Below are 27980 nucleotides of genomic sequence, written 5' to 3' on the forward strand. Positions count from 1 at the left end.
CCACGAGGAGACCTGCAAAAACGCCTCTCCCACCGCATGGTCACCAATTTCCCGCACCACACCCATGCCTTTCCCACCCCACGGACACAAAAGGATGGGGAGACAGCTGAAAGGCGAGCCCGGTGCCGGCCGTGTCCCCGCAGGGAAGCGGCCGCTGGCCCGGAGTAACCAAAGTCATCTTTATTAATTGCGGCGGTTCGTTACAATAAAAAGGGAGCCACGTGTCACGGTCACTGCACGGCGCTGGCCGGGGCGGGGGCCGGGGGCCCTTCCCAGGCACATCCCTAAATTGGGGGTGCAGGGGGAGTGGGGTGGGGAAGGGCTTTGGGTGGCTGAGTGGGTGCTGCCGTCACAGAGGTGTTTAGCACCGACGGACCCCCAGGAGCGAGGGACCCCAGCGAGGCGTCCCCCAGCGGCCTCTGACCCCACCGCCCTGCCTGAGGGCCTGGGCGAGGTTTGGCCCCAGATTTCGGGAGGTTTGGCCCCAGATTTCGGGAGCTACCTGGCACCCACTGGCCCTGCCCTGGGGGGTGGCTGGTGATGCTGCGTGGGGCTGCTGGCGCGGCAGAGTGAGGGACAGGGGTGGGGTCTTCCCCCCTCTGCCACCAAAAAAGGACCAAAAAGGGACACTGAGGGGGGGGACAGGATGTTTGGAGGACGGGGTTAAGGACAGGGATGAGGCAGATGCAGCCTCCTGCCCCACCACGCTGCTCTGCCCTGGAGGGAGCTCTCCACCCTGTTCCTGGCTCTGTGCACAGTGATGGGGGAGCTGGGAACAGCCACATCCCAGGGTGTCCCTTGGCCCTGAGAGGCATCAGGTAGGTGACAGCCCTATCCCGGGGTGTCCCACCCCACAGGGCTCCGGGAGCTCAGGAGGAAGGGGTGTCGCCCTGAGGGTGTCTCTAGCTCCACACTCAAGGGACAGCTGCTGGCCATGCCCACACCCCGGTCCCACCCACTGGTGCCAAGCCCAGTGTGGTCCTTGTCACTGCAGGTGGGCTCACCGGGGGAGCATCTCCCACCTGCAGCAAGGCACGGGAGGGGGGGCTATTGCCTGTCCCTGGCTAGTGCCACGTTGCAGAGGTGCTCCTGGCCTCCAGGCTGGCAGGAGGGAAGGACGGACAGATGAGGGATGGGCTGAGGGGACGGAGGGCTGAGCGGGAAGGGGAGAAGCGCGTGGCGATGCTCCGTGCGAGGGAAGCGGGGCGGCTCGCCGTGACCGGGGGGCCTCTGCTGCTCTGGCCCGTCCCACCAGGCAGGACACAGCGCTGGTCACGTGTAGTTTCTGGTTTATTCCTTGGGTTATATTTATATATGTATATAGGGGAGGGAGCCCTGGGTCCCCACGGCACCTGAGCCGCGGGCGGGGGGAGCAGCGAGGGGACCCCTTTGTCCCCAGCACGTCCCAAAGCCTCGTGCCGGCAGGGCAGGGCTGGGGGGCTGTGGCCGGGCAGGGGCTGGGGGCCCTTCCCCGCCACACACCAGGGGATTGCACTGAGTACAGAGAGGCGGGGGGGCCTGCCTGCAGCCCCCTCCCCTCCAGCCCGGCGGGGCCGGGGGCTGGAGGTCACCTCTCTTTGGGTTGGGATGCAGGGGCGGCTGTGCAGAAGGGCTGGGGAGTGGGAAGGGGACAGAAAGCTGGGACACAGCCCCAGGGAGGGCAGAGGGAGGGAGGGAGAGCCCCGGACCCCAGGAGAGGCTGGCAGGGGCATGCGGGCAGTGGGGGGCAAGGGGACGGGGCAGAACAGGGCTTTGCGTTCACCCGCCGTCGGATCCACGAAAGGGCTAAGATAGAAAAGAGAGAAGCTGTGAGTGGGGCCAAGAGCTGCCCCAGGGTGTCCCCGCGGCCCCCCATCACAGTGAGCTACGGCCGCGCCGTCCAGTCCGGGTAGAAAAGCGGAGGCTGCGGTCACAGCCGGGTCTGCGCCTCGGGGATGTAGATCTCGATGCTGTCCGCGCTCTCAGTGGCCGAGCTCTGGCGGAAGGAGGCGGCTCGCTTGGCTGCCAGGAGCCTCTTGCGGGCCTCCTGCCGCTGCCGGTCCACCGAGTCCAGGGAGCGCTCCTTCACCGGGTGCACCTTGGAGCGCGGCGGCTTCTTTGGTATCGGGGGAGGCACCTTCTTCTCCTCCTGCACAGACAACAGGGGCTTCAGGCTGGGACCTCCCAGCAATGGGCATCCCAGCGGGCTTAAGCCATGCTGAGAGGCTCCACAGACCCTCCCGCAGGTTGCCAGGCAGGGCTGCACATCCCTTTATCCATCCTGTGCCAGGACCCTTGCCTGGCCCTTCGCTGGGATACATCAGTGGGAGAACAGCCCTTCTCTACCCTCGCTTTTTCCCAGCTCTGTTTTTCGAGGGTTTGCTAAAAGCAGCCACCAGTGAGAGCCCAGCAGTGGTTTGGGTGCAGTTGTGCTTGGGGATGAGGAGGGAGGAAGAGGTGACAGGTACAAGTGCCAGTGGCAGAGCCCTGCCCTCACCTTGGGCTCCATGATCTTCCACCCATTGGCCTTGAGCTGCTGGAGCTCCCCAAACTTCATGCTGACATCCTCAATGGAGAGCTGCAGGAGGTCCCAGAAGCCAGCCAGGTCTTGGAAGGTGGGCACAGGGAATGCGTTGGGATCCTGTGGGGACAGAGGGACAGAGTGCCATCCTGATCCATCAGTGGGATGTTGGCTCTGCTGGCCATGGGGCCATGCCAGCCCCTTGTGCTGGCTCTGTGTCCAGCTCTCCTCCATGGTGGTCCATAGTCACTGGCTGAAAGTATGAGACACCCCCTCCCCAGCACAGCTGGCCCCTGGCACGCTGCCCTGCCCACACTCACCATGTTCTGCTGGCAGAGGCGGTAGAACTGCTGCACCTTCTGGGACATGAGGAGCTGGGCACTGCCCACAGCGCTCCGGATCTTCTCCAGGACTGGGGGGAGAGCAGACAGTCACAGGCAGCTCAGAGCCCTCCAACACATCGTGTCACTTCTCTCCTTCACATCCCTCCAGACCCAGAGGGTTTCCCGGTGTTTCTTGCCCTCACCCAACCCCTTCAACCTTGGCAGGGAAGATGCTCCAAGGTGGGAGCACTGCAGGACAATGACTGCACCCCTCCAGCTCTGCAGGATCAGCCTTGGCAGGGAAGATGCTCCAAGGTGGGAGCACTGCAGGACAATGACTGTGCCCTCCCAGCTCTGCAGGATCCCCAGCCCCTCCCTTCGCTGTGACAGCCCACCCGACTCACTCTCCTCGGGCAGGTCATAGTCCTCCGCCTCCCTCTCCATCTGCTGGCACCATCCCTCCATCTTCTCCACCTCTGCCTGCAGCAGTTTGATGAACCACTCCCCGTCGCGGTGGCACGGGGAGGCGCGGCCGGAGTCGGGGAGGCTGCGGGAGCCCCGCTCGATCCAGGCATCCCTCCGGGGCACCTCCACCGTGTCGTACTGCAGCTGGTAATCCTCGCGGTACGCCCACTGCCCCTGCGTGTGCACCGTCTTGTACACGGCGTACTGCCGGCCCGACTCGGGCTCCGAGGAGTGCCGCTGGAAGGGCCGCCCGAACTGCAGGGCTTTGTCCTCGGTGGCCACGGCCAGCCCGGTGAAGCCCTCGAGCTCCAGGTCCGCCTGCACGCCCGCTGTGACGCTGTTGGAGCGCTTGAAGCGCGCTCGCCTGCGGAGACAAGGAGAGCGTGGGGACCCTCACTGCCTGATGGGACAGTCCCTCACTGTCCCATCCCCCTGAGACATAAACTTTAAGGAATTTAGAGATTTTAGAGGAGTTAAGATTTTAGTTAGAGATAAGCTTTATTGGAGTTAATTTAAATAAATGGTTAGGCTTGATGAAGTTAAGAGTTGGTAGTTAACTGATAACTGATTGCTTGTCAGCACAATGTTTGGTTAGCTGTGTTTATAATGAAGAATATAGAAATTGATAAATAGCTTTTAGGAACATAAGACAACATGTGGCCTCCTCTGTTCTGAAACCAATTGAAGACGGGAATGGGAGTTCTACCGAGGGTTCATTTGTCATATTTGCCTTGAAAAGGTAGAAAGGTCAGAAGGAGGAAGACTTCATTTACTTCCTCATTTTGGGACCCCTCCCCATGAAAAGGACCACCGACCCATTTCAAGGAACAAACTGCACATGCTTAATAGCGTTTGAACTAATTAACATATGAAGCGGGGAATGGGATATACCAAAGTTATGAATATGCATTTGTATTTTGGGTATTCAATACTTGTAGAGCTAAAAGGACTCTGTAATCACCTGTAAATTGCAGTGTGTATTTGGGAGCTATCCCACAATAAGCACACACTTTCTAACTCTAAACTGTTAGAGAGTTCTTGCCCATCACAGTTGGATATTGGTACTAGATCAATATCCATATTTTTTTAATAAATCACCCCTGTCAGGTATGACAGTGACAGGGGCAGGGTGAGGGACACCCATAGGTGGGATGGGGCTGGGGATGCCGGGGTGGATCCCAGAGCATTCAAGGCCACAGGCACAACCCTGAGCAGCTGCAATCTGCCAGTCCCTCATCTCCTCTGCTCTCAGCCTGTTTCCATGGCTACCAGTGCTGGACCAGGGATGGAGAGGAGCACCAGGCTGCATGGGCACAATGCCAGAGCTCCCCTCCTGCAGGCCATGCAGGTTCTGGCACACCTGGCATTCCCATCCCAGCCAAAATGTCATGGTTAGCTACAGAAACGCCCAAAGGTTTATCTGCACCTGGCAGATGGGCTCAAAGCTAAGGGCTGAGCCCAGCAGAGGAAACAGGAATAGGGCAGCCCCTTCCCCTGGGCAGCAGAGAGGACAAAGGAAAGGCCAAATCCTGCTCCAGGTGGGGGCAGCTGGCCTGGGATGGGGATGCTGCTGAGCTCTGGGGTTTCAGCCAGGGGGGAGAGGGAGAAGAAGCTGTGGGGTAGCAGTGGTGTGTAGGAAGCCCCTGGGAACCCAATGCATCAGTGCAGCCACGTGGTACCTTTTGTCCTCCTCCACCTGCACCCCAATGGAGTGGAACTCCCTCTGGCTCCGGCTCTCCGTATCCGAGTCAGAGACGGCCTCAACCTGCCAAGGGGCAGAGAGAGAGCTTGGAGGGCAGCCCCAAAGCGCAGCGTGGTGGCTCAGCACGGCCCACAGCACTCGGGCAGCCCGCAGGGAGGAGCAGAGCCCACCTGCACACCGATGGAGGGACGCCACTTCCTCTGCCGAGCCAAGCTCCGCAGCTCCTCCCGGCCTGGGATGGCCTTGATGATGAGGGTGGAGGGCTTGGGAGCAGCACGGGGCTGGACTGGGGGCAGGTCGAGGGCCACGGCCGTCACCTTGGAGCTCTCCAGGCTCTCGGCAGAGTTGCAGCGGGCCGCGGCATCTTTGGACCAGGCGGGGCTGCGGGCGACCTCGCTGGGCAGGTAACTCTCGTGGGTGGACTCGGTGCTGCTCTGCGCCGTGACGGAGATGAGAGGTTTGGCTTTGGTTCCTGGAGGGATGGGAGGTGGAGCTTTTCTGTAACTGAAGGCTGTTGTGGGAGAGGCGCAGGATGAAAAGGCACGTGAAAACACAGACACTTGCTCATTTCCCGCCACGAACAGGGGCCCCGGGGAATGCTGCCCGTCTCCTCCCACAGCACGGGGATCATGGCCCCACAGGGTTTGCCCATTAGCTGGGTTAGATGTGGGCCAGAGTTCAGAGGGGCTGTTTGACCAGGTTTTGGGATTGGAAAACACCCCAGACCCACGCTGGCCACATTGCTGCAGCAAGGGGCAGAGATAGGGACAGAAGGAGGGGATGGCAAATGGGTGCTGGGGACACAGAGCACCCCCCTGCCTGGGACTGAGTGACGAGCAGGACACTGACACCCTGTCCTGGGCACTACAGGGATCAAGGGCCAGGAGGAGGGCAGCAGCAGCCCTTGGCAGGTGCCCAGGTGAGCAGGCAAGGAGATGTGGGGTTCCCTCACGCGGCCAAGCCCTCGCCACCCCCCAGGACTCACAAGTGCTGGGCTTCAGGATGCTGCTGGTGATGGGCGGCCCAGGAGGGGCCGACATGGAGAAGAGTGAGAGACAGTCGTCGTCCTGGGAGCAGCCTGCCTGGATGGCCCGCAGGTAGCTGTGGCTCCGCATGCGGAAGCAACCGGGCAGGTCCAGCGCCTCCACGGCCTGCGACTCCACCTCGCCGAACACCGACTCGCAGACGGCCTCAAACTGGTGGTTGAGCTCGTCGTTGATCTGGGGAGAGCGGTGGGTGAGGCTGAGCCAGGGCAGGGGATGCTCAGAGCGACATCCCTGCCCCAGCCTGCCCCGTGGAACCCGAGCCACAGGACGTACCTGGCCGGTGGTGAAGGAACGGCCGTAGCTCTGTCCCCGCGGGAGCATTCGCGGTGGCGTGCAGCAGCTGGGACAGTTACAGATATATGAATCAGAATAGTGCCTACTTGCAAACCTAATGAGAGACAGTGGGAATAGAAGGGATCGCACCAAAAGCAACACATTCCAGCAGAGCATTGGGAAACGCAGCCACAGTGATCCTCCCGCTGGCCACTGCTGCTGTCCCCACTCCTCACTGCCCCCAAAACTGTCACCTACAGGGACTGGAGCACGTCTCACTCATCCCCCTTTGAACATGCCTCTTCTCCCCACGGTCTGCACGTGGCTGCAGCAGCACGTCCCTCCCAAAAGCCCAGCATAGCCATGTACCCCCCAGTGCCCTGACACAGAGCAGGGACGGGGCTGGGTGCTGCTGCGCTGGGCAGTGCGGCTGTGAGCGGGGACAATGCTGTGAGCAGGGAGGGTGCTGTGAGTGGGGACAATGCCGTGAGCAGGGACATGCCACTTGTCCTCCCAGGGAGCCCTGGCCCATGGCCCCACTGCCACCTGCAGAGCTGGGACGGGGCTGGGAGGCAGCAGCCCTTACTTGGTCCTGGCCTGGTCGGCGCTGGAGGAGCGGCGGTAGCTGTCTCGCCGCGTGGCCGCCCTGGGCAGCACTTTGGAGCTGATGTCCGAGTCGGCGCTGTCCTCGTCGCCCATGGCCTTGATGTAGCTGCCGCTGCGCATCCGCCGGCACGGGATCTCCCCGTCCTTGCCCGCTGGGTACCCGCTCCACTCGTCCTGCGGCACCTGGAGCAGGAGGCAAGCGTGGGAGGATGTGGTGGCTGGGGGTCCCACAGGTGGGATGCAGAGCCAGGTGGGATGCACCTGCCAGCCAAATCCAGCCCAAATCCAGCACGTGTGCCCAGCTCCCCTGCCCTCCCCATGCACCCCAGAGATGCAGGCACAGACCCTGGGCTCTCTGACCCTTTTGGAAAGCCCCAAAATCCAGGACAGCAGATCCCTCCTAACAGGCACAGCTCCCCATTCCCACAACGCAGGGCGGCGCAGCAGCTCCCACCTCACAGCCCCTCTGGCAGGAGCGTCTGGGCCAAATCCCACCCATGCCAGCGCAGCACCCGCCTGACGTATCGGGCACCAGTGCCACCACGTGCTGCTGACGCCAGCACCACGGGGTCCTTATAGGGCAGTGGCAGGGGAATGGTGTCCCCTGGGGCCCCCAGCCAGGGTGATGGGGCCGGCACCCTGCCCCAATGCCCCTGCTGCCAATGGAGACAGGCCCTGGCCACCCCCACTCCCAGCCAGAACAACATTGCTGCTCCCTGTCTCCTTCCCCCAGGAAAGGGAGAGAAGAGTTAATTAGTTTTTAATTGGAAGGGGGGTGACCTAGAAGGGAGCCCGGTGATGAGGCAGGCAGTGGCACCCAGCCAGACACACAGGCAGGATAAAAGCAGTGACAAGGGAGCAGACACAGGACTGCTGGTGGCCCTGAGCTGACAGAGCTGTCTGACCCTAAATGCAGCACAGGGCAGGAGGCAGCAGATGGACTTCGAGGGGACATAGGGGCCATGGGAATGGGGCACAGGTGCTGGGAACATGGAGCAGAGCTGGAGCATCCCCACAGCACCCCAGGCTGCTGCATGGAGGGTCCCAGCCCTGGCTCGTCCCACAGCACAGTCAGCCCCACTTCTCTCACCCTGCCCAGCCCCTCACCTGCAGGTACTGGTACGCTCGGTCTTTGGCCTTTGCTTCCTGAAGCATCAAGGTCTTCTCGGTGCTGCCGGCGCTGGGATAGGCTTCACGGGCCTGGCTGACGGTCATGGTGTGCCAGGCACTCCTCTTAAGCGTCTGGCCGTCCAGAGACATGGACATGCCGGCACAGGCCAGGCATTTTCCTTCCCCGCCGCCCTTTAGACTCTTCAAGGTCAAGTCTCTGAAGGCACTTTCGGGAGCGTCCACGCAGTACTGGGTGCCCTGGTCGGCGGCGTGCCGGCCGGACACCATGTAGCTGCTGTCGCTGTCCAGGTTGTCGTCGGAGCTCCACCAGCCCAACATCTTGGACCGGTGCCGGGAGTCCACCTTACGGTCCTTGCTCTTGCTGCGCTTGCCGTGGCGGGACTGGTGGTGGTGGTGGTGGTGGTGATGGTGGTGGTGGTGGTGGTAGCCGTCCCCGCGGCCGTCCATCTTGGCGCCGTTGTAGTCCCGCTTGGCCGGCGCCTCCAGGGAGTGGGACTTGGCGAAGAGCTTCTGGACGGAGTGGACGAGGTGGCGGATGCGGCTGGGGCTCTCGCTGCGGGGCTCGGCGCCGCCGGCCCGGGGGTACTGCAGCGTGTGGAAGCCGTCGTGGTGCAGCGGCAGCTGCTTCTCGAACTGGTCCAGCAGCGTGGGGGGCAGGCGGTTGATCTTGCTGGCGGGGTGGGCGGTCGCCATGCATTCGTCGCAGGAGTCGTAGGGCTGCTGCTGCTGCTGCTGCTGCGCGTGATGCATCCTCGGGAAGGTGCTGCTGGCGCTGGCGGAGGGCGGCTCGCTCAGGGGCCCGCCCGGGCACTCGCTGCCCGCGCCAGGGCAGTAGGGATGCTCCAGGGAACACGGCTCGCTGGGGCTGGGCAGGTAGGGCGGCCGGCCCTCGGGGATGCAGTCGGCGGGATGCTCGCAGTTGTCAGGGATGCAGCGGCAGCGGTGGCCGGAGGAGGGCTGTGTCTGGCTACGCTCCCCATGGTAGCCCTTCATCATTTCAGCACCCACCCCATAGCCTCGGCATCTTGCCGGGATGCCCCTGCGGGCTCATCTGTGGGGACAGGGACAAGAACAGTGTCAAGATCCCCTCTACACCCCCACAACCAGCAGAACATTGGGGCTACCTCACAAGAACCAGCTGAGAAGGCTGGGAAGCTTCCAGGGCAAGATTCAGCCCTGTGACGTGCCAGAATTCTGGCTTTCCATGTGGTGACAGGAGCACAGTGCCTGGGCCAGGCACCTGGGGTTACCCCCAGCTCAGGTGCTCGGAGGGGGCAGTGGGAAGGAGAAGGTGCTGCCAGCAGCGATGCAGGCAGCAGGGCCTGCAGACGGCAAGGGAGGACATGCTGCCATCAGCAGATCCTTGTTTTCTTCTGCAACACCAAATATTATGAAGTGTTTCTCCATTAGAAAGCGGCTCTGGCTGGGTTTTTCAGCCGTTGAGATTCACAGCGCCGCTAATGAGCTGCCGCGGGGCGCGGGGGGGCCCAGCTCTGATGTCTCCATCCAGCCCCACATGGAGACCCACAATCCAGGGCTCTCCTCCCTGCAAGCCCTCGGGATGGGGAGCCAGGAGCAGAGGTGGCTGTGCTGTGTTTGGGCAGCCCCAAGGCGAAGCAGGAGGATGGACGGTGTTGAGCCAGGCTGAGCTTGTGCCAGCCAAGGCTGAGCCGCCTGCACGCATGGAGGTTTGTGTGCCTTGCAGCCCCTCAAAGGCTCTGTCTTTGGTTGGACTGTAAATGAGGAAATTACTTATTCTCCAGAGTATCTCGGCTAATTAACAGGCGTCGTTAACGCTCTTGTTGTCAGATTCAGGCAGGGTGCTGCAGGCAGCACGTCTCCCATACTGGCTGCAGGGAAAGGTGACCGTGGGATGCTCCCTGTGGCACGTGGGGATTTGACCATGGAGACTGGAAACGAGGGACACTGGGAGGGCCAGGGCTGGTGGGAAGGGGTTGTGGGAGGAGAGAGCAGCTGAGGGTCCCCAAGGGGTGTGGGAGTGGGCAGCGGTGGCGTTTTGGCCCTGAGCAGCAGACAGGGCCCTGGGAACACATCTGCCCTAAGCCGCCACCACCACCTTCCTTCCCAGCTCTTTTGAGGCTGGATGGCTCCATCCTGCACTGCTCCCCATCCTCAGATCCCGCTCCTGCTCTAACAAGGCTCCCTAATTGCTGAGCGGAAGGTGCAGCTGGTACAGATGGATCCTCTCCCCTCCCCAGACAGCTGCTGCGAGGAGCAGGAGCGGCAGCGTGGGATGGAGCTGCCTCCCTGGCCTGGGATCGAGCAGCAGCATGGAAGGACAGACAGACAAACAGGCTCCCAGCCCAGCTCTGCCTCCGCAGGCTGAGCTATCATCTCCTGCTCGGGGAGGGAAGCTCGCAGCTGATCCAAATATTGCTGCCGCGGCGGCAAGAAGGAGTCAAAATATCTGCGGAGCCTGTCAGCACGAGCCCGCCGGGCTTTTGTGCTCGGCAGGTGCAGGAATTCAACAAAGCCGGAACCGCGGGCGAGGCGAGGCAGCGCCGCCGCTCCCCCGCACCTGCGGAGCGCCGGCAGCGGGTGGGGACACGTCGTGCTGGAGGATCCGTGTCCCAGCTCACCAAGGCGACACAGGCGTCCATGGCCTGCCCAGGGACCAGCCGGGCTCCCTGAGGGCAACCTCGGGATGGAGAAAGGGTCGGGAGAGACCCTGTGGGGCTCAGAATGGGCGGCACAGCACAGGGTACCCATCCCATGCGCCAGCAGGAACGGCCTCATGTCATGATGAGAGAGCCCACTCCTGTCCCCTCCTGTGCCAGGAGGGCAGGGCGGGCAGGCTGGCAGTGGCACTGGGGCAGGCTGGCCAGAGCTTCCTCATGGGCACATGGCCGAGAGCTGGAGCTGTGTCCCTCCAAAGGCCAACGCACTGAGCAGCCCTTGGGATGGAGGGGTTTGTGCCACCAAAGCACAGATTTAAGTCAAGGGGGAAACACCCAGCCCAGCTGAATTTTGTGCCATTTAACACCAGGGTAATTACCACCAGTGGGAACCTACCGCCCACACAATTATGTGCTAGGATAAACTGGAAGAGCATAATTACCATTACAAATAACTCACTCCTCGCCTTTATTGCTTCCAGCCTGGAGAAACTCCCACCAGTGGCTCCCCATCACCACCTCCCTCTGATGTCTCTCCCCATTGTGAGGGTCAGCTCAGGGAGGAGAGGGGCTCGCAGTCCCTGGTGCTCCAGGCCATCCTGAAATTCCGCCTCCTGCTTAATTTCCCATGGGAGCACTTGGCAGAGGCAGCTCCGCTTCCCAGCAGCTGCCCCATGAGATCCCTGCCTTGGAGGCAGCACCGTGCTGAGCCCCAGGGCTGCAGGGATTCAGGGCAGACCCCCCAGGAGCCTGAGCTTCCCTGGGACCCCACAGCACCCAGGATCCTCCCATCCTTCCTCCAGCTCCAGGAACACCAGCGGGGATGTGAGAGGACACCAAAACCCCACCACAGTGTCTGGGTCTGGCAAACCACCCTGACACAGGGCAAGACTGGGCTTTCCAACACTTCCAGGTCCAACCCCAAGAGCTGGGGTTGGTGGCCCTGCACTCGGGGGGTCCTGGCCCCCTGCCCTTCCCCAGCAGCCCCACCGTGGGCAGCCCCTGCTGGGGTCTGGTGAAGGTTGCTGGTGGCACTCACCGCCCGGCGCTCAGGGGGATGCTGTCCTCATGGTCTCACCAGCAGCAGCTCCTCCACGCTGGGAATCCCTGGGGCAGCAGCTCTGGGGGAGGAACAGGATGGGGATGAAGCCAGAGCGAGGGTGTTCCCCCCCAAAACCAGCCTGAGCCACCTCCCTGTGTGTTTTTTATCAGCCCAGCCTTCCATCCTCCCCTGAGGCCGCCCCACACCAGCGCAGCAACGGGGACAGCTCCGCACGGCCACGGCCACGTGTTTCACCCAGTTTAGCCCCAAAACCGTCCCCAGTCCCATCCTGTTATGCAATCTCCTGCCAGCGGGTGCCAGAGCCGGCCCAGCGGCCTCCTCGCCATCGACTTTCATTTGCTCCGGCTCCGGCCGCTCGCTCCACAAAGCCTCCTCCCGCCACCCCGCCTTCCCAGCGTCACCAAAGGGACTTTTTTTTCCACCTTCCAGCCCGGGAGAAGTGCGAGCTCGGCCCGTTCTGCAAATTAATGCGAGGTTCTGCCAGCTTGGGTCCTGCTGGGGACCTTTATGGCTTGGGATGAAAGCGGGAGAGAACAAACACGCAGCGTGAGCGAGCTGGAGCCGGGGAAAAAAAATAAAATAAAGTGGTTTTCCCACTTAGGGGCTGAACAAATTTGATCTACGGTCTTCGGAAGAAAATAAATATGGAATACCGCCAGGTCCTTTCCACCGTGCTTTTAATCTATTTACTCTTTCCCAGCTCTTTGTAAGTGAGAAGGATTGTGGAAAGCAAACATTTTATTTTATTACTAATTGCTCTGTTATTTTATGAGGCTGAATTAGTAAAATTTACTCAGTCTGGAGGAAAAAAGAGGGGCTTAGTAAGAGATCACCAAATTTAGAAGAGAAAGGGGAAAGGGAAAAGATGAAGAAAGGGAAAGGGAATAGGGGAAAAAAGATGAAAAGGAAAGGGGGAAGGGGAAAAACAAAAAGAGAAAGAGGAGAAGGGAAAGAGGAAAACAGTGTGAGCAGGATGCAAAGATCACAGAAAATACACTGGCTGCAATCAGGAAATCAAAACCAATTACTGTTAATAAAAGAAAGCAGAGCAGCTGCAGGCAGGCACTGCCTGCAGAGGGCTGTGAGGGGCAGGATCCAACCGGGCACCGCTGGAAAAATGGGATGAGGCAAGATTTGTTAAAAGTCATGAAAGATGAACACAAGCTGAGGATTTGCAAATATGAGTGGAGCAGGAAGTGTTTACTGAGGCCACTGGGAAGGCCACAGAAGCCAGCACAGCTGGCTGGGACCTCGACAGGGCTGCAGGGCTCTAGCACCCCAAAAAATCTGGAAGACCCTGACACCCTGACATAACTGGGGGGCTCTGGCACCCCGAGGCTGGGGGCATCTCCCCTGGCTCAGCTCTGCCCTGACACATCCCTTCTCACCCAGAATGGGCACTTCCCAGGCACCAACCCCAAATCCACGATGCCCCAGGGCTCCAGTCCAGCACAGCCACCCTGCTCCAGAGCCTGGAGGCTGAGGACAGGCCGTTTGACGGGCTGGGTACGTTATTAAGCACATGATTAATTTTGGCACCAGCCCCAGCTGCCTGACAGCTCCTTCTCCAGGGCTGGGAGAGCGAGCGCGAGAGGTGCTGCCTCTGCTGATGCAGCGGTTGGTGGGATGAAAAATCCTGCAATGCAGCACTGCTTCTTAATGAGCCATTTGTCTTTGAGTCTTCTTCACTCATTACCATGCCGGGAGAGGGATGGGAGTTGCCCCACGTCCCCATCTGAGCAATTACTCCTGGAGCAGAGCGAGGAAATACGGCCACGAGGCGCCCAGCTGCCAGGGATCCCTGCACGGCCGCCAGTGCGGGGACTTCCCACCACAACACCACTGACTCTGCCTGCTGCCACCTCGGGGGGACAGGAACCCCCTCCCTGCACTGCACACACGGCCCAGGACCACCCACCCTGGCCCCAGACCTGATTCTCTGGGGGTAAGAGCTGCTGTGCTGGGTGTGCAAAGGAGCTGGAGCATCCTGGAGCTGCCAAGGCAAAGAAAGGAGCCTGGCATTCCATCCCTGCAAAGCCCAAACCAGATCTTGGTGGAAGAGCCACATCTTCAAAAGCCCTTTAGGATGGGGAACATCTGGGCCTGGGGGCATGGCAGCAAGGTGCCAGGAAGCTGGTTGAGAAGGAAAGAGGTGGAACAGGGAATGGGAAGCTGGTTGAGAAGGAAAGAGGTGGCACAGGGAATGGGCCATGGCAGCAGAGGAAGGGCTGGCAGGGGTGAGAATCCAGCAGCCCCATGGCACAGGCAGCTCCAGCCCCCTCAGCCCTGCAGCAATGCTCATCCTGCCACAGGACATGGCACACAGGGCATCGACTGCCAGAGGTGGGACCCCAGAGCCAGAGCCTCAGGAGTGCAGCCAACAGAGCTGGGAGATGCCCATGGAGGGACCCCCAGGCCAGGCAGGGCTGCAGGGAGCCCAGCCCCTGCCAGCTGGCACAGGGACTGTGGGCACTGAGGCGCACAGATGAGCACCCATCACTGGTGATGCCCACGGACAGCTCCCCTCCCATGGCACACTCGACATCTGCCCACACTGCCTGGGGCCAGCAGCTCCTGTGGTGCCTCCAGGGCTTGGTGGAAAGGGGGACAGGCAGGTGACACCAGGGGCAGACCATAGCTTGCTGTTCACCTGCAGTGAAGGGAAGGGACAAGCAGGGACATCCCCTGTGCTGTGCTCGCCCTGGGGCTCTGCCCACACTCCCATGGGCACTCCAGGCACCAGCAGTGCCCCAGATGGGCTCCAGCATCTCCCAGGAGTTAAATCTGCCTGTGCCAGGGGCACTGGGGGCCATGGCAGCTCCCTCAGGCCCTGTGGCTGTGCCAGGGACCCCAGCTGGCAGCGGTGTTGGATGAACCCCATTTCCCCATCACCCCCATTTTCCCTCCTGGTGTTGGATGAACCCCATTTCCCCATCACCCCCATTTTCCCTCCCACCCACATGGAGGCACCAGCTAGGCCCCAAGGCTTAAAGAGCCACTTACTCCCCAGCCATGCTGTGTAATGGCTTAAGCCAGGGATCACTCCAAAGCCTCTTTGGTGAGCTGGGGGCAGCGCAGCCTTAGCACTGAGCATGGCAGCAGTGACAACTCCGACCACCTCCTGCCCATTTCCTCCAAGCCCCGGGGCAGGCTGCCCCTTCCCTGCCCAGCTTCACTCCCACTGAGCCCCCAGCAGGCTGGCACTGCCATCCCTGCTCTGCTTAGCTGAGCCAGGGCTCTCACCTGTCGCCAGCGTTGCTCCTCATCCGGGACAAGGCACTCTCTGCTCCACCCCAAATAACACCAATCCCAAATAACACCAAGCCCAACCGGTTCCCTTCAGGGCACCACACCCCTCCCAAGGGCCCACAGGGGCTGGAGTTTCCAGGAACGGGGAGGAAGCAGAGCCCTGGTCCCTGTGCCAGCAGGGATGCTCGGGGCCGTCACGTCCCATTCCCAGGCTGCATCCCCTGGGGCCAGGGCTGGGATGAGCACAGCCAGCCCGAGGCTTGGCACAGCCCAGCTTGCCAGCAGAGGACCCAAATTGCCGCTTTAATGGATGGGCTTAATTTGCAAAGCTGATGAAAACCTAAATATTTAAATACATAATTCTGCACAACGCTCTTAGCGCGGGGACAGAGCACGGGGAGGGGGGCATGGCTGCTGAGTGAGGACACAGCAGGCGTGGGGGATGCTCTGGTGGGACCACCTGGATCACCTGGGCCAAGAGCACCTCCATCACAATTTGGGGACCATGCACACCCTTGTCCCCAAAGCCAGCAGCACCCACAGAATGGGTGCCATGGGTGCCATGGGGAGCTCTGCTGTTGGCACTGGAGACCTGCTCCACCATCCAGAAGCATCCCAGAGCAAAATGCAGGGAAAAGAGAGTGTGGTCCAAGCCAGGGAACTCTGAAGGGCAGTGGGATGAGCCCCCATGGAGATTACACCACCGATATTCCTGCTACAACAGCTTAGAGATAAAAGAGATTTGCAGGATTTACCAGCAATACAAATTGAATATTTAATTTTAGCTGCAGGGGAGGAGCGGGGGCTCATCCCAGGGGTGCACGGAGGTGTGCAGGTGGTGGGCCTGGAGAGATGTTTCCAGCTATTGGGGGAAAACTGGTGTCAGAGCCATCCCCACGAGCCAGAGGGGCTGGGCATTGTCGTGGCAGTGGGACTGGTCACCCCCTGCCCCACCTGCCCCCAATCCCACCAGCCACTCACCACTGCCAACGGCACAGCACAGCCTCTGCCAGCACGTGGAGCTCCTGCAGGATCATCCTAGGATGAGCCACGTGTGTGTGAGCCCAGCACCAGCTCTGGGGGTGCTCAGGAGGGGTCCTGACCCCACACCCTCCCCCTGGCCCCATGCGTGGCTGCTTTGCTGTGCTCCGCTCTGCCCTGACCAGGATGTACCCAACGAGGCTGGGCCTGGCTGAGGATGTCCCTGGATGGGGCCATTTGCCACCCAGGCCATGGACTTGGCAGGGAATGGGGCTGGAGGCAGAGGGAGGAGACACACCTGAGTATCCTGTGGGATGGGGTGGAGAAACCCCCAAGGGACCCAGCCACCCTCTACCGAGCCACAGCAGGAGCAGAGGACAGGCAGCAACAGCTGTGAGAATGGGGCTGCTGGATGTCCCCAAGGCCAGCACAGGGTCCCCAGGGTGCCACCGAGCCGGGTGCCCATCCTGGCTCACCCCTCCATGGCCTGTGTGCGGTGCTGGCGCGGGTGCCAGCGCAGGGAGGGCTGGGGGAGGACGGCAGAAGATGAATGAGGGAGTCGGGAGGCTAATGGCATTGTCTGGAAAGTAGGTCGTGTGCTGAGCAAAAAGATATTTATATCAAAGCTCGTTCCCCCGCAGAAGCTCCCGAGCTGGGTACAGGCAGCACCACGAGCCCATGGCCATGCTCTGCACCCCCGTGACACCCCTGTGGCACCTCATGGCGCTCCACGCCCCCTCCATGCCCAGCTCTGCCACCCTGGGCCCCCACCTGCCCTGCTCAGGGGTGGCAGTGCCAGAGGTGAAGTCATCCCGATGGAACGGGAGCCGCAACAGCTTTGTGGTTTTCTGACCTGGCTGCAGGCGCTGGGCACTGAATGGCACCGAGTTATTTTTGTTTTAATGCAACCTTTGCCAAGGCGTGATGCTGCCCTGGATGCTCCTCAGATGGGCAGAGTCAGCCCAGGATGGCCATGGAGGGTCCTGCCCAGCCTCAGCGGTGCCACCCTGGCCTGTCCCAGCACCTGGCTCTGCCCATGCTCCTCACACCCCGCATCACCCCTGACCTGAGCCTGGGCCAGGTCTCAGCCTCGTTGCAAAGCTCAGTCACGTCCTTTCCTACCCCAGTATCCCTCCCTCACACCTCCAGCCTTCCAGGAAAAAGCCAAGAAATCATCCCAGAGATGGAGTCAAGTGTCTTTGCCCCCTCTGGCCATGCTGCCCCAGCTGTGGACACGGCCCAGCAGCAGCCATGGGGCCATCCAGCCCTGCTCTCCATCCCCATCCCACACCTGGCAGCCAGCACGGGAGGAGCAGGTTCATTTCCCATAATAGCTGTGTCGGCTGAATTTACAGCCCGGCTCCAAGTTATTAATAATAATGGCCTCACTCTTAAGTAGGGCTTTTCATCTGCCTCAGAGCCCTTTCCAGAGGACGTCTGCAGCATTATCACCATTTTATTCTCGTTTCAGTGGGCACAAGAGTGAGATGGAGAAGGGGCAGCTGATCTGTGCTGTGGAGTGGATGGTCCCGTGGGGAGCCCAGCCACGAAACCCCCAGGGAGGCTGGAATGCCGAGGATGCAGCCACAGCCCCGAGGCTCCCGCCGGCCCCGTGCCGTGGTGATTTACACCAGCAGCCAGCCCGGGCCCTGCCGCACGGATAAATCCACTTCAAGCAGCAATAAACCAGCGTCACCACATCGGTAATCCGCAGCGCTGCCACCGCCGTGAGGAATCCAGGGGCAACGCACATGTGCCGATAAATCCCAGGCTTGTCTCAGCGGGGAGGTCCCTGCGGTGGAAATCCCCGCTGGAGCCGCGGCCGGAGGGGTGGGTGCAACCAGGGAGATGCCAGCAAGGGAGACCCTGGGGATGGCTCCAGCACAGGGGACTCACAGCGGCCACGTGGGACCGGGGACATCCCCGGAACGCCCCCCTCCGTGTCCCCCCGGCGATGCCCACCCACCCCGGGTGTCTCCCTGCCGTGCTCCACAGCGAGGAGTCGATGGGCAGATTTATTCCCCTGGAAGAGAGCTTTGATCCGAAGTTATTTTTTGTTTACTAGCAACAAGGTATTGTAAATACATCTTTGCCGATAATTATAGAGTCTGGGCGCACACCTTAATCTCCATAAAATATCAGATGCTACAATTTGCCTGATTTAATGAGATTGGAGGCTGATAAGCCGCTGAGCTAAGCTGTAAACTTGGGGGGGAGGAGGGAAATGATTGCAAATGTGCTAAACCGCCTTCGTCCTCCTCCTCCTCCTGCTGCTGCCACGTGCCCAGCCCGGGAGCGTGTGCCCAGCCCCGTAGCCCCCTGCCCAGCTCCAGGGATGTGCCCGGGCTGTGCTGCAGCAGCTTCACGCAGGGATGGGCATTTAGGGCAAACGGAGCTTTTTATACAATTTACCTCATTAAAACTCCAGGAGCTGAGCGCGGCACCGGGCTGTGGCCGGGGGCTGTGCCTCGGCACACTCTGTTCCCTGTGCCCTGCCAGGGGGCAGCCAGCACAGCCCCAGCGCCAGGCTGGGTCCATGTGCCAGCTGAGGTGTGAGGACAGGGTCCCCAAGGGGCTGGGCTGCACGGGCAGGTCAGGATGGACGTGTGTCCATATGTGCCCATGTGGGTCCAGCCGTGTCCAGGTGTGTGCCCAGACCTACCTGGCACCACCGGCCATGCCAAGGGCAAGCTGGACTGAGGGGTCCGTGCCACCCAAGGCCACCCTCCTGCACGGGCACAGCCATGCCCTGGCCGTGTCCCTTCCACAGCCCCGGGGCTTTGTGCAGTCCCAGGTGCCCGGGGTGGGGATCCCCTCCTGCAGGGATGGGGGCCCTGCCTGGAAAGCAGGAGGCTCCTCCTGGTAACGAGAGCCCCGTTTCCACAGCAACCTTAAAGGCCCACAGGTGCTGCCTCTCCAGCGGCTCTGGCATTTCTGGGGGACATTCAGCCCCTGCCCATGCCCAGCACCCCGTCCCCCCCAGCCCATCTCCCCCAGGTACCACTTGGGCTCATCCACAGCCTCCTCCCTCCATTGGGACCCCCAAAGGTGCAGATCCCCTGCAGCAAGAGAGATGGGACCCCCCCAAAATACCCCTGTGCCCACCCCGACATCATGAGGAGCCAGTGCTGACCTACAAATGTCAGGCTGACAGGTTAATTACTCTCCCTCTTCCTCGGGCCGTTATCAGATGGAATCAGACGTCACCTGAGACTGTTAATTGGGCTAATTATTCCAGTTTCAGATTTTAAATAATTAGTTACTGTTGACTCCAGCCTGACTTCCGCAATTTTCTATAAAAAGGTCAAATGGTTCCTGGAGCCCAAAACCCAAGAGATGGGGTGGAGGGGCTGCAGCAGAGGTCAAGCACACCGAGACCCCTGGGCTGGCTGGGGACACTGGGGACAGTGTGGCTCCCACCAGTGCCTTGTGCTCTTACTGGAGCTGGCAACAAGGGAAACCAGGAGAGGGAGGGGGGTGTGGAAGCACAGGGTGAAGGGTGGGGGGTGGGAGGGAGCCCCTTCCTCCCCCAGCATGGTGACAGCTGCCCCAGGCTGAGCTCCCTGCCCAGGCTGAGCCACAGGAACCCCCCCAGCAGAGCCCAGGTCCCTCTGGGCACCTCATCCCCCCTGGCTGGACTCCCCAGGGCTGAAATCTCAGCCCAGGGGTTTCAGCAGCTGTGATTGTCCCTCTGGGTTTCCCTGTGGACGCTGGGCAGTGGGCACACGGGCAGCACTTGCCCTTCAAAGGGTTTGGTGGCCAAAGCAACCCCTGGGCTCCCTGCAGGGAGTACCTGTCACCTGCCCAGGCATTGCAGAGGGACACGCTGGGCAGAGGGACAAGCAGAACCAGCTCGTTCCCTCAGGAACACCACGCTTTCTCCCAGCCTCATCCCCGCTATTAATAGCCTTCACTAGCCTCCTCGGGAGCCATTTGCATATTTGATTGCAACTCCGGGGCGGGGCAGGGCCCTTCAATCAGCCGCTCCCGCAGTCTCATTTGCATGGGTTGACATTTTGTTCTGGGAGCAGTGACACCGGCACTGCGGTTGGGGACACGGTTCTGGGGGGCCGAGGTGAGCCCAGTGTCACCAACCAGCAGCGCTGCTTCAGGCACATCAGCCAACCCGTGCGTGCCCGGGAGCACCGGGCAGGGCCGGCAGCCCCTCCCTGGCTGTCCCAAAGCCAGCAGGGAGTGCTGGAGCCTTGGTGGCCCATGTCCCCACACGCCCTGCCCTGCCCTGTCCCGCTCTCCAGCCCGTCCCTGTCCGACCTGCCCGGCGGGACGATCAGAGCGCCCGTGGAGGGGAGGCTGTGCCCATGCCCAGCCCGGCGGGCAGGGTGTGGGTGCCGGGCACAGCACAGCCGGGGTGAGGGCACAGAGCTCCGCGCGGTTCCCGCCCCGCCAGCCCTGTCTGGAGCTGCCGCACATCAAAGGGCAGGGGCAGGGCGGGACGTGCCCAGGGAAGGGGGGGACCTCAGGGGCACCCCGGGGGCAAAGAGGGTCGGGACCCGCCGCCTGTTCGTGCTGCGGGTCGGACTCGGGGGATCAGCACCGCGGACAGCGCCCGGCTCCAGCACGGCCACCATGGCCAGCGCCACCAGCACGGCCACCGCTGTCACTATGGCCACCATGGCCAGCGCCACCAGCATGGCCACCACTGTCACTATGGCCACCATGGCCAGCGCCACCAGCACGGCCACCACTGTCACTATGGCCACCACTGTCACCACGGCCACCACTGCCACTATGGCCACCACCGCCACCATGGCCACCACCGCCACCAGCACAGCCACCACTGCCACTATGGCCACCACTGCCATCGCCATGCCACCACTGCCACCATGGCCTCCACTAGAAAGTCCCACCACGATAAACTCCCACCGTGAGCAGCACTGCCACAGCCACCACTGCCACCAGTGTCACCACAGTACCCAACCACACGTGCCACTGGTGTCCCCGCCAGCAGCCCCTGTGGCAGCCCCAGGCCAGGGCTGTGCCAGACAGCGGCAGGAGGAACTGGGTGGTTCCAGGGCCCCGGGCAGACACAGCCCAGAGCTGTGTCCCAGGACGCCCTCGCTCCCCTCTGGCTCTTGGCATCACTTGGCAGGAAAAAACAAGCCAGGGTGAGGCGTGGGATCAAGCCTCAGGATGACAGGGATCGGGAGAGGGCTCTGCTGCTTCCCTCCCTCCTGCCTCAGTTTCCCCTCCAAGGAAACACAGCAGAGATACAGGTTTGTGTCACGGAGAGCCAGGGTGATGGGGGAATCCACGGAGAGGCACAGAGGGACCCAACTGCCACTGTGACTGTGCCAAGGAGCCGACTGAAGACAGGCAGGGCTCGAAGCACAGATGTCAGCACCGGCTGTGCCGCTCCCCGGCAGCGGGGCCGTCTGGCAGGCAGAGCTGGGGCTCCCCAGCTCCATCCCCGGACCGACACACAGACACACAGACACACAGACACACACAGAGGGGACCCTGCCCCTCACATACACAGAGGGGCAGCCCTGCCCTGCTCCCCACAGCCCCCACTCAGCACATCCCCTCCCCCAGTTCTCACAGCTCCCAGCCCCCAGCCCCAGCACACACCCCCTGCAGCACACACAGCCCCTACAGCACACACAGCCCCCAGCCCAGCTCTGCAGGGAACAGGAGCAGAGACCTCGGGGCTGGGATCTCCCCATCCCGGTCGGGCGAGCTTCAAGGCTGTGCCGAGGCTCGTCTGAGCGAGGGCTGGCCGGGAGCCACAGGCTGCACACCGAGGAGAGAACGTGGCTGCCAGGGAGGAGGATTTGGCCACGAAAGGGTTAGGGCTGTGGGCTGCCCGGGCCGGGGGATCTCGCTGAACTGGCACCGCTGGGCACAAAGCAGGGCTCTCCCAGGACTGGGGCTCTGCCAGGCACGGAGCCCCCTGCACGCAGCCAGGCCCTCTCCCCTCCCACCCAGCGCCCCACTCACCCTCCGCCGCTGCTAAGCCATGAAGTTGCCGGCCTGGGCTGGGCAGGAGCCGGAGGATGGATTCCCTGTGATCCTGCAAATTCCCCGCGGGCCGCCCATGCCGCGGCCAGGCCGCGCAGCGAGGCCGGAGGCGTCCCCGGGGTCACGGCCACCCACGGCAGCGGCGGCGGCGGCGGCGGCGGCGGCCACGCTCCGGGTGCCGACACCGGCACCGGCACCTCGCAGCCGGAGAGAGGCGGTGGCGGAGCCGTCGCCCCCGCGCGCTGGGGACACACCCACGCGCGCTCCCCGGCGCGCTCGGCCACCCCCGCGCACCGACAGCACCCCCGGGAAGGGGCTGCCCACGCCAGCAGCGCCGCACGCCCACGCACGGCCCCGCACGGCCGGACCGACACACAGCCCTGCACGGACAGACCGACACACGGCCCCGCACGGCCAGACGGACACACAGCCCCGCACGGCCAGACCGACACACAGCCCCGCACGGACAGACTGACACACGGCCCCGCACGGACACACACACAGCCCTGCACGGACAGACCGACACACAGCCCCGCACGGACAGACTGACACACAGCCCTGCAAAGACCGACATACAGACCGACACACAGCCCTGCACGGACCGACACACAGCCCCGCATGGACGGACACACACGGCCCTGCACGGACAGACAGCCACACAGCCCTGCATGGACAGACTGACACACAGCCCCGCACGGACAGACCGACACACAGCCCTGCACAGATGGACACACAGCCCTGCACAGACAGACCGACACACAGCCCCGCAGGCCGGCGGATGGACAGACACCCGGCACAGCCAGATGGACACACAGCCCCGCAGGCTGATGGATGGATGGACACCCGGCCCTGCATGGCCAGACAGACACATGGCCCCACACACTGATGGAAGGACAGGACCCTGCACACACAGATGGACACACAGACCTACACACTGCTGGATGGATGGATGGATGGATGGATGGATGGATGGATGGATGGATGGATGGATGGATGGATGGATGGACGGACACAGGGCCCTGCACACACAGATGGACACTCAGCAGCTCTGTATCACTGCACATGGCCGTGTGCACCTGGCTGCTCCCACTCACAGCATCCCACGTGCCCCACCCCACACATGGCTGTGCACCCCACAGGCCCCCGAGTGCTGCCCTCGCTCCCCACACACACCTGCTGCAGGGGAACCATGTGCTTCCCCCACCATGGGGCTGTCCCCAGTGTGCCCCCACCCAGAGAGGGCCCTGATGCAGATGGGTGTCATGAACAAAACATAAAACTGAGGCCACCCCTCAGCTCAGCTGCACAGATGGCACCAAGCTGGGGCTCATCAATGGGGTCTCACCCCAGCCCCACGTCTGGGGACACCAACCACAGCAGGGACAGCCACTTCCAAGGCATACAGTGTTTCCCCAGTACCAACCATTCACCATTACCAAACAAGTGCCCCAGCACTCTCTGTGCCACCACAGCACCTGCATCCCTTTGGGAAGAGGAGAGGTTCCCCAAGACTGGGAAATCAGCAGGTCCTGTCACAATGGGACTCGATACCTTCAGCTCTTGTGGTCCTCTCACTCCAACACAGCACCCCTCATGCCCACACACAGGCTGTTCTCCCCCTTCCCTCTGCCCACCAAAAACTTCAGCTGATTCCCAGCCCAAACATCTCCTGATCCTCCTGCAGGAGAGGGCCAGGCAGGCAGCAAGGCCCCGTCACCACCCGCTGCCCAGAGCTGCCAATTTAAGGCCAAGCAGACTCCTGGTGAAGCACTGAGCTCTGGCAACCCCGCCACAAACATCTGCTCTTCCAACAGCACTGTGATTCACAGGCTATTAATTGGGGCATGGCAGCTCTGGGAACTGTTTGCATCCCCTGGCTTTGCTCAGAGCCACAACTCGCTGCTGACAAGGTCTGGGTGCTGGAGGCAGAGCCAAACCTGGCACGGCACTGGCTGCAGTGGAGCCACACCAGGACAAGCCACGGGGCACCATGCCCAGCTCCCACCCAGGAGTGATGCAGAATGAACCCCAGGAAAACACAGCAGTGGTGCCCAGTGCTGGGCAGAGCCACAGTGCCCGCAGGATGCCTCTCTGATGGGGTTGGCAGGTGCTGGGGGTGTTCCTGAAGTTGCTGTCACCAAACATGAGCAGGTCTGCATAGGGTGTCCCAGCTGCTGAGCCACTCGCTCCCAGGGCTCCCAGACCCTGCTCGGGCAGCACCAAACAAAGGCTGAGGGGAGCCTCCAACAACAGCCAAAAGGAATCTGAATTCAGAAGCTGATTAGAAACCATGTCATGGCTTCTTCCTGCTCCAGCATTTGGGGAGGAGTGAGCTGGGGGGCGACGTGGAAAATCTAATTAAGATTGAGGGCAGGTTGCAGAGGCACTGACACAGGCACTGCAGGAGCACAGCTGCTTGTGGGAGGGGGACACGGGGTGCTGCAGCACCCCTGGCCTTGCAGAAATGGGGAAGGTACAAATTAATTCTCCTTACCCCGATGGGCACTTGCTCCACTGCCACGTGCTGTGGCTGCTGACAGAGAGCTCAGCTTTTGGACCTGTGGTGGCCTGGCCCTCTCTGTCCCCTGCCAGTGACACTGTGCAGCCCTGGAATGAGCTGCTGAGCAGGACTGGGCAGAAGGGGCTCAATCCTGCCTGCTTTGGGGGAGGTGGGTGTGGAGTGCTGAGCTGTCTGCCCTGTCCATGGATTTCCAGTTGGCCCCCCTGTGCTGCTGCTCATAGAGGGACCAGGCATCACAGGGCCATTGGGATGGCCGAGATCTGAAGGCCACTTTATCAGAGCAGGCTTTACACCTGGTTCTTGGGGATGGCAAAGCCCAGAGGCCAGGCTGAAGGGGCACTACCCAGGCTCTGCAGCACCAAGCACTCTCCACATCCCCTTCCCCTTGCCCTCCGCAGCCACCTGCATCACAGGGATGTCCTCCCGCCCGGAGGAGCTGCCACCCCATGGCCGGGGTGTCCCCCAGGGCACGTCCAGCCGCAGCCCCGGCCCCCGCCCGGCCCAGAGTCCCCCTCTGCTGGCACGTCTCGCCTGCTATTCTTAGCTCTCCAGCGCTGCGCTCTCCCGGCAATGGCACCGTATATTACTATTATTGCTGGCTGCCAACGTCTTGAAGCAGGCAGCCAGGATCGTGATGGGGCTTCCACACCCCTGGTGACCTGTCATTCGGTCCCTGCTGGGCTCTGGTCTTCAACAGGCTATTTCAGGAAATCCAATTTGATGGCCAGAAGGAGCACAAGCCACACGTTCAGCCCCTGCGCTGGATCCAGGCTCCTCCTGTTTCTGCTCAGATCCAGATTTTAGCTTCTCCCGTGTTGGCAATAAGGGCCAAGAGTCACCTTTGGCTCCAGATCCAAATTTCTGGCTGGGTGGGATCCAGGGTTTCGGCTCAGCTTGCTGGAGAGATGCGAGCGTCTGCAAAACCTGGATCTGGAGCCCCAGCCCCCACCGCAGCAGCTCCACCTGGCCAGGAGACCCCAGCACGGGGCCTGATCCTGCCCTTGAGGGTGGGCAGAGCTGGGGAGACCCTCACCAGCACAGCCACCAGCCACCCACACAGGCTCTGCATCCCACAGGTGCTGGCACTGCTCTGCCTCTGAGCTGCTGATGGAAGGGCCCCCCAAACACCCCCAGGCTGGGCTTCCCAACACCCTCCACTCACCCCGTGCCTTGCCCAAGCTGCTGGGAGCCAGGCCCAGCAGGAGGATTGAGAGGGCTGGGGGCTGCTCCTCCAAGTCCACGTGGCACAAGCCTTGGCACTCAGGAGGGAGATTTGGGCACCAAGCTCAGCACCACCTCGCCCAGGCTTGGAGAGGGACACCACGGTTTTGTCACCCTGTTCACCAGAGCAGGGACACGTGGAGCTGGTCCTGGTGCCCTGGCTCAGTGGGGTGACAACACCCAGGGCAGCCCCAAAGCTGGCTCACACCAACATCTCCCCACGTCAGTGCTCCCACCACCGCCACAGCCAAAAGGGGCCCCTCCAGGCTCGGATGTTCCACGGTCACTTTGATGGCTATTTTTGCATTCCCAGCCCTGCCGGCGCTGTAATAAAGCTTGAAAGGGCTGACATGCTCCTTGCAGCCATGCCCATCTCCCAGTGGCCTTCCCCTGCTCCATCCCTGCACACACAGAGTCCTCAAGGGCTGGGAACCATGGATGCATTCAGGGGGGAACAGTGGAGCATGGGGGTGAGAAACTGAGAAAGACCAAAAATTACATCAATTTCCTAAAGGAGAATCTGCACTGCTGACTGGATCCTGCTCCCATTTACACCGAGCAAGGCTGCCTGGATTCCCACAGGGATAACCAACCCCCACCAGCCAGGCTCTGTCCCCTCTTCCTGGCCAGGAGACAGGCAGGGATCAGCTGTGGGCAGCACAGCCCTGGACCCCACAAGGGAGGTGACATGCAGGGCTGGATGTCACAGGATGGAGAGACACCAGCGGTCCCAGCACCAACTTGCTCTGCAGGTTTGGCACAGGATGGAGGGACCAGACCGACTCCTCCAAGAAACCCCAACAGTCTGGAGGAAGGAAGGCAGCAGCAAGAGGGAGCAGCCAGACAGGGGCCCTCCAAGCTCTGCTTGCCTGCCAGGCTGGCTGGGACCACGGCGCCTGCATGCACGGTGATGGGCACAGCTCAGCACCCGGCCGGGCATGGTCCGAGCCGCAGCCCCGGCAGGATGAGGAGGGGGAGCCCGGTGGGTGGGGAGGGGTCCTGGGCCTGCCCCGAGCCCTCCGCAACGGGAGAACGCAGGATGGCTGGCGTCGCCATCCAGGGGAGGCTGGAGGGGCTGCGGGCTGTGCCGCTCTCCCCAGTGCCTCGGGCAGCAGGAGATGGGGACCCCCTCTCCCCCACCCACCGGGGAATCCTGGCGGAGCTGAGCGCCACGGTACCGCTGAGACGCCCCCGGCCACCCCCCGGTTCCTTCCTCCCCGGTTCACCCCCGGACACCCGCTCGGCGGGGCCGGATGGGTCCGCAGGTGACACGTCCCGTTCCCGCGGGGCCGGTTCCGCACGGCTCCGGTGCCTCGTCGGTGAGAGCCCCCTCCGCACTGAGCACCGCGGACCCTCGGGACCGCTTCCCGCATCTCCTCCCCCCTCTCCCCGCTGGGCACGGCGGAGCCCGGGCACCGGCCCCCGCTCTGCGCTGGGCACCGCGGCACCCCCGGCACCGGGGCCGCCCCCGCCGCTCTTACCCCGCTCCCGCCTCCTACATCCTCCGGCGGCTCCCGGGCGGTTCCCCGACGGCCCGGCTCGGCCGCCCCCGGCCCGGCTGCTCCCGGCCCGGCTCGGTTGGGCTCGGCTGGTCCCGGCTCGGCCCGGGCCGGCGCCCCGCGCGTGGGAGCGCGGCGGGCGGCAGCATGCGAGTGGCGGCGGCCCCGCAGTGCAGCGCGGGCGGGCGCGGAGCGGCGGGAGCGGAGCGGGGCCGCCGCGGCGCCGCCAAGACACGGCGGTGGATTTTCCCCGGGAGCCAGAGCGGGCGGCGGCGGCGCAAAATGGCTCCGGTGCGGCTCTGCCGCCGCCTCCCGGCGCCCCGGGACCCCACGGGGGGGAGAGCGGGGGCAGCCGCACGTGGGGCCGGGGAGATGCTGCGGGCGCGGGATGAGTGGTACCCACCCGTGGGCATCCCCCGAGGCACCCTGCGGAGCCGGACTGGCACCCAGACAAGGGGTACCCGCCCGTGGAAATTCCTGCAGAGCCGGACTGGCACCGAGACAAGGGGTACCCGCCCGGGGGCATCCCCCTGGATCACCCCAGCGAGCTGAGGGCACTCCGGGACTGTCACCCACGCCTGTCCACGGGCACAGAGCCTGCCAGGGAGGGGACAGAGTGCAGGGACAGCCCTGGGGTACTGAGATAACCCCGGGGTAGTCCCTGAGTGACAGAACAGCCCCGGGGTGGCAGGACAGCCCCAGCGTGCCGGGACAGCCCCAGGGTGCCGGGACAGCCCCAGGCACGGTGCAGCGCCCGAGGCCCAGCCTTCCCTCAGCAGACCCAG

The 27980-nt window shown here is 62.6% G+C and overlaps 1 protein-coding gene across 3 annotated transcripts; it reads right to left on the minus strand.

Moving 5' to 3' along the window:
* Positions 1-107: 107 nt before the first annotated feature.
* On the minus strand, positions 108-27195 carry DLGAP3 (DLG associated protein 3). Of its 3 annotated transcripts, none has more exons than XM_066564698.1 (12): positions 27178-27195; positions 11722-11803; positions 8023-9097; positions 6896-7098; positions 6310-6424; positions 5976-6210; positions 5161-5501; positions 4968-5053; positions 3228-3652; positions 2821-2912; positions 2477-2620; positions 108-2128 (listed from the first exon to the last, which is right to left on the minus strand). In XM_066564698.1, exons 3-12 carry the CDS (start codon positions 9040-9042, stop codon positions 1910-1912), a joined length of 2880 nt encoding a protein of 959 aa, XP_066420795.1. In that variant the 5' UTR covers positions 9043-9097; positions 11722-11803; positions 27178-27195; the 3' UTR covers positions 108-1909. The 3 variants fall into 3 exon arrangements, with proteins under 3 accessions (XP_066420795.1, XP_066420794.1, XP_066420796.1); XM_066564697.1 differs by lacking the exon at positions 27178-27195 and adding an exon at positions 21934-22041; XM_066564699.1 differs by lacking the exon at positions 27178-27195 and having other exon boundaries at positions 6310-6376; positions 11722-14113.
* Positions 27196-27980: the final 785 nt, after the last annotated feature.

This window comes from Molothrus aeneus, chromosome 23, assembly GCF_037042795.1.
Source record: "Molothrus aeneus isolate 106 chromosome 23, BPBGC_Maene_1.0, whole genome shotgun sequence".
Taxonomy (NCBI): Eukaryota; Metazoa; Chordata; class Aves; order Passeriformes; family Icteridae; genus Molothrus; species Molothrus aeneus.

What these genes read in the sequence shown, in the direction of transcription:
- DLGAP3 (XM_066564698.1), bottom strand. Translation starts at nt 9,042, where the DNA reads ATGATGAAGGGCTACCATGGGGAGCGTAGCCAGACACAGCCCTCCTCC. An exon ending in GAGCGTACCAGTACCTGCAG is followed by an intron (nt 7,099 to 8,022) that starts GTGAGGGGCTGG and finishes CTCCTGCTCCAG; the next exon opens with GTGCCGCAGGACGAGTGGAG. An exon ending in CATCCTGAAGCCCAGCACTT is followed by an intron (nt 5,502 to 5,975) that starts GTGAGTCCTGGG and finishes CTCCCACAACAG; the next exon opens with CCTTCAGTTACAGAAAAGCT.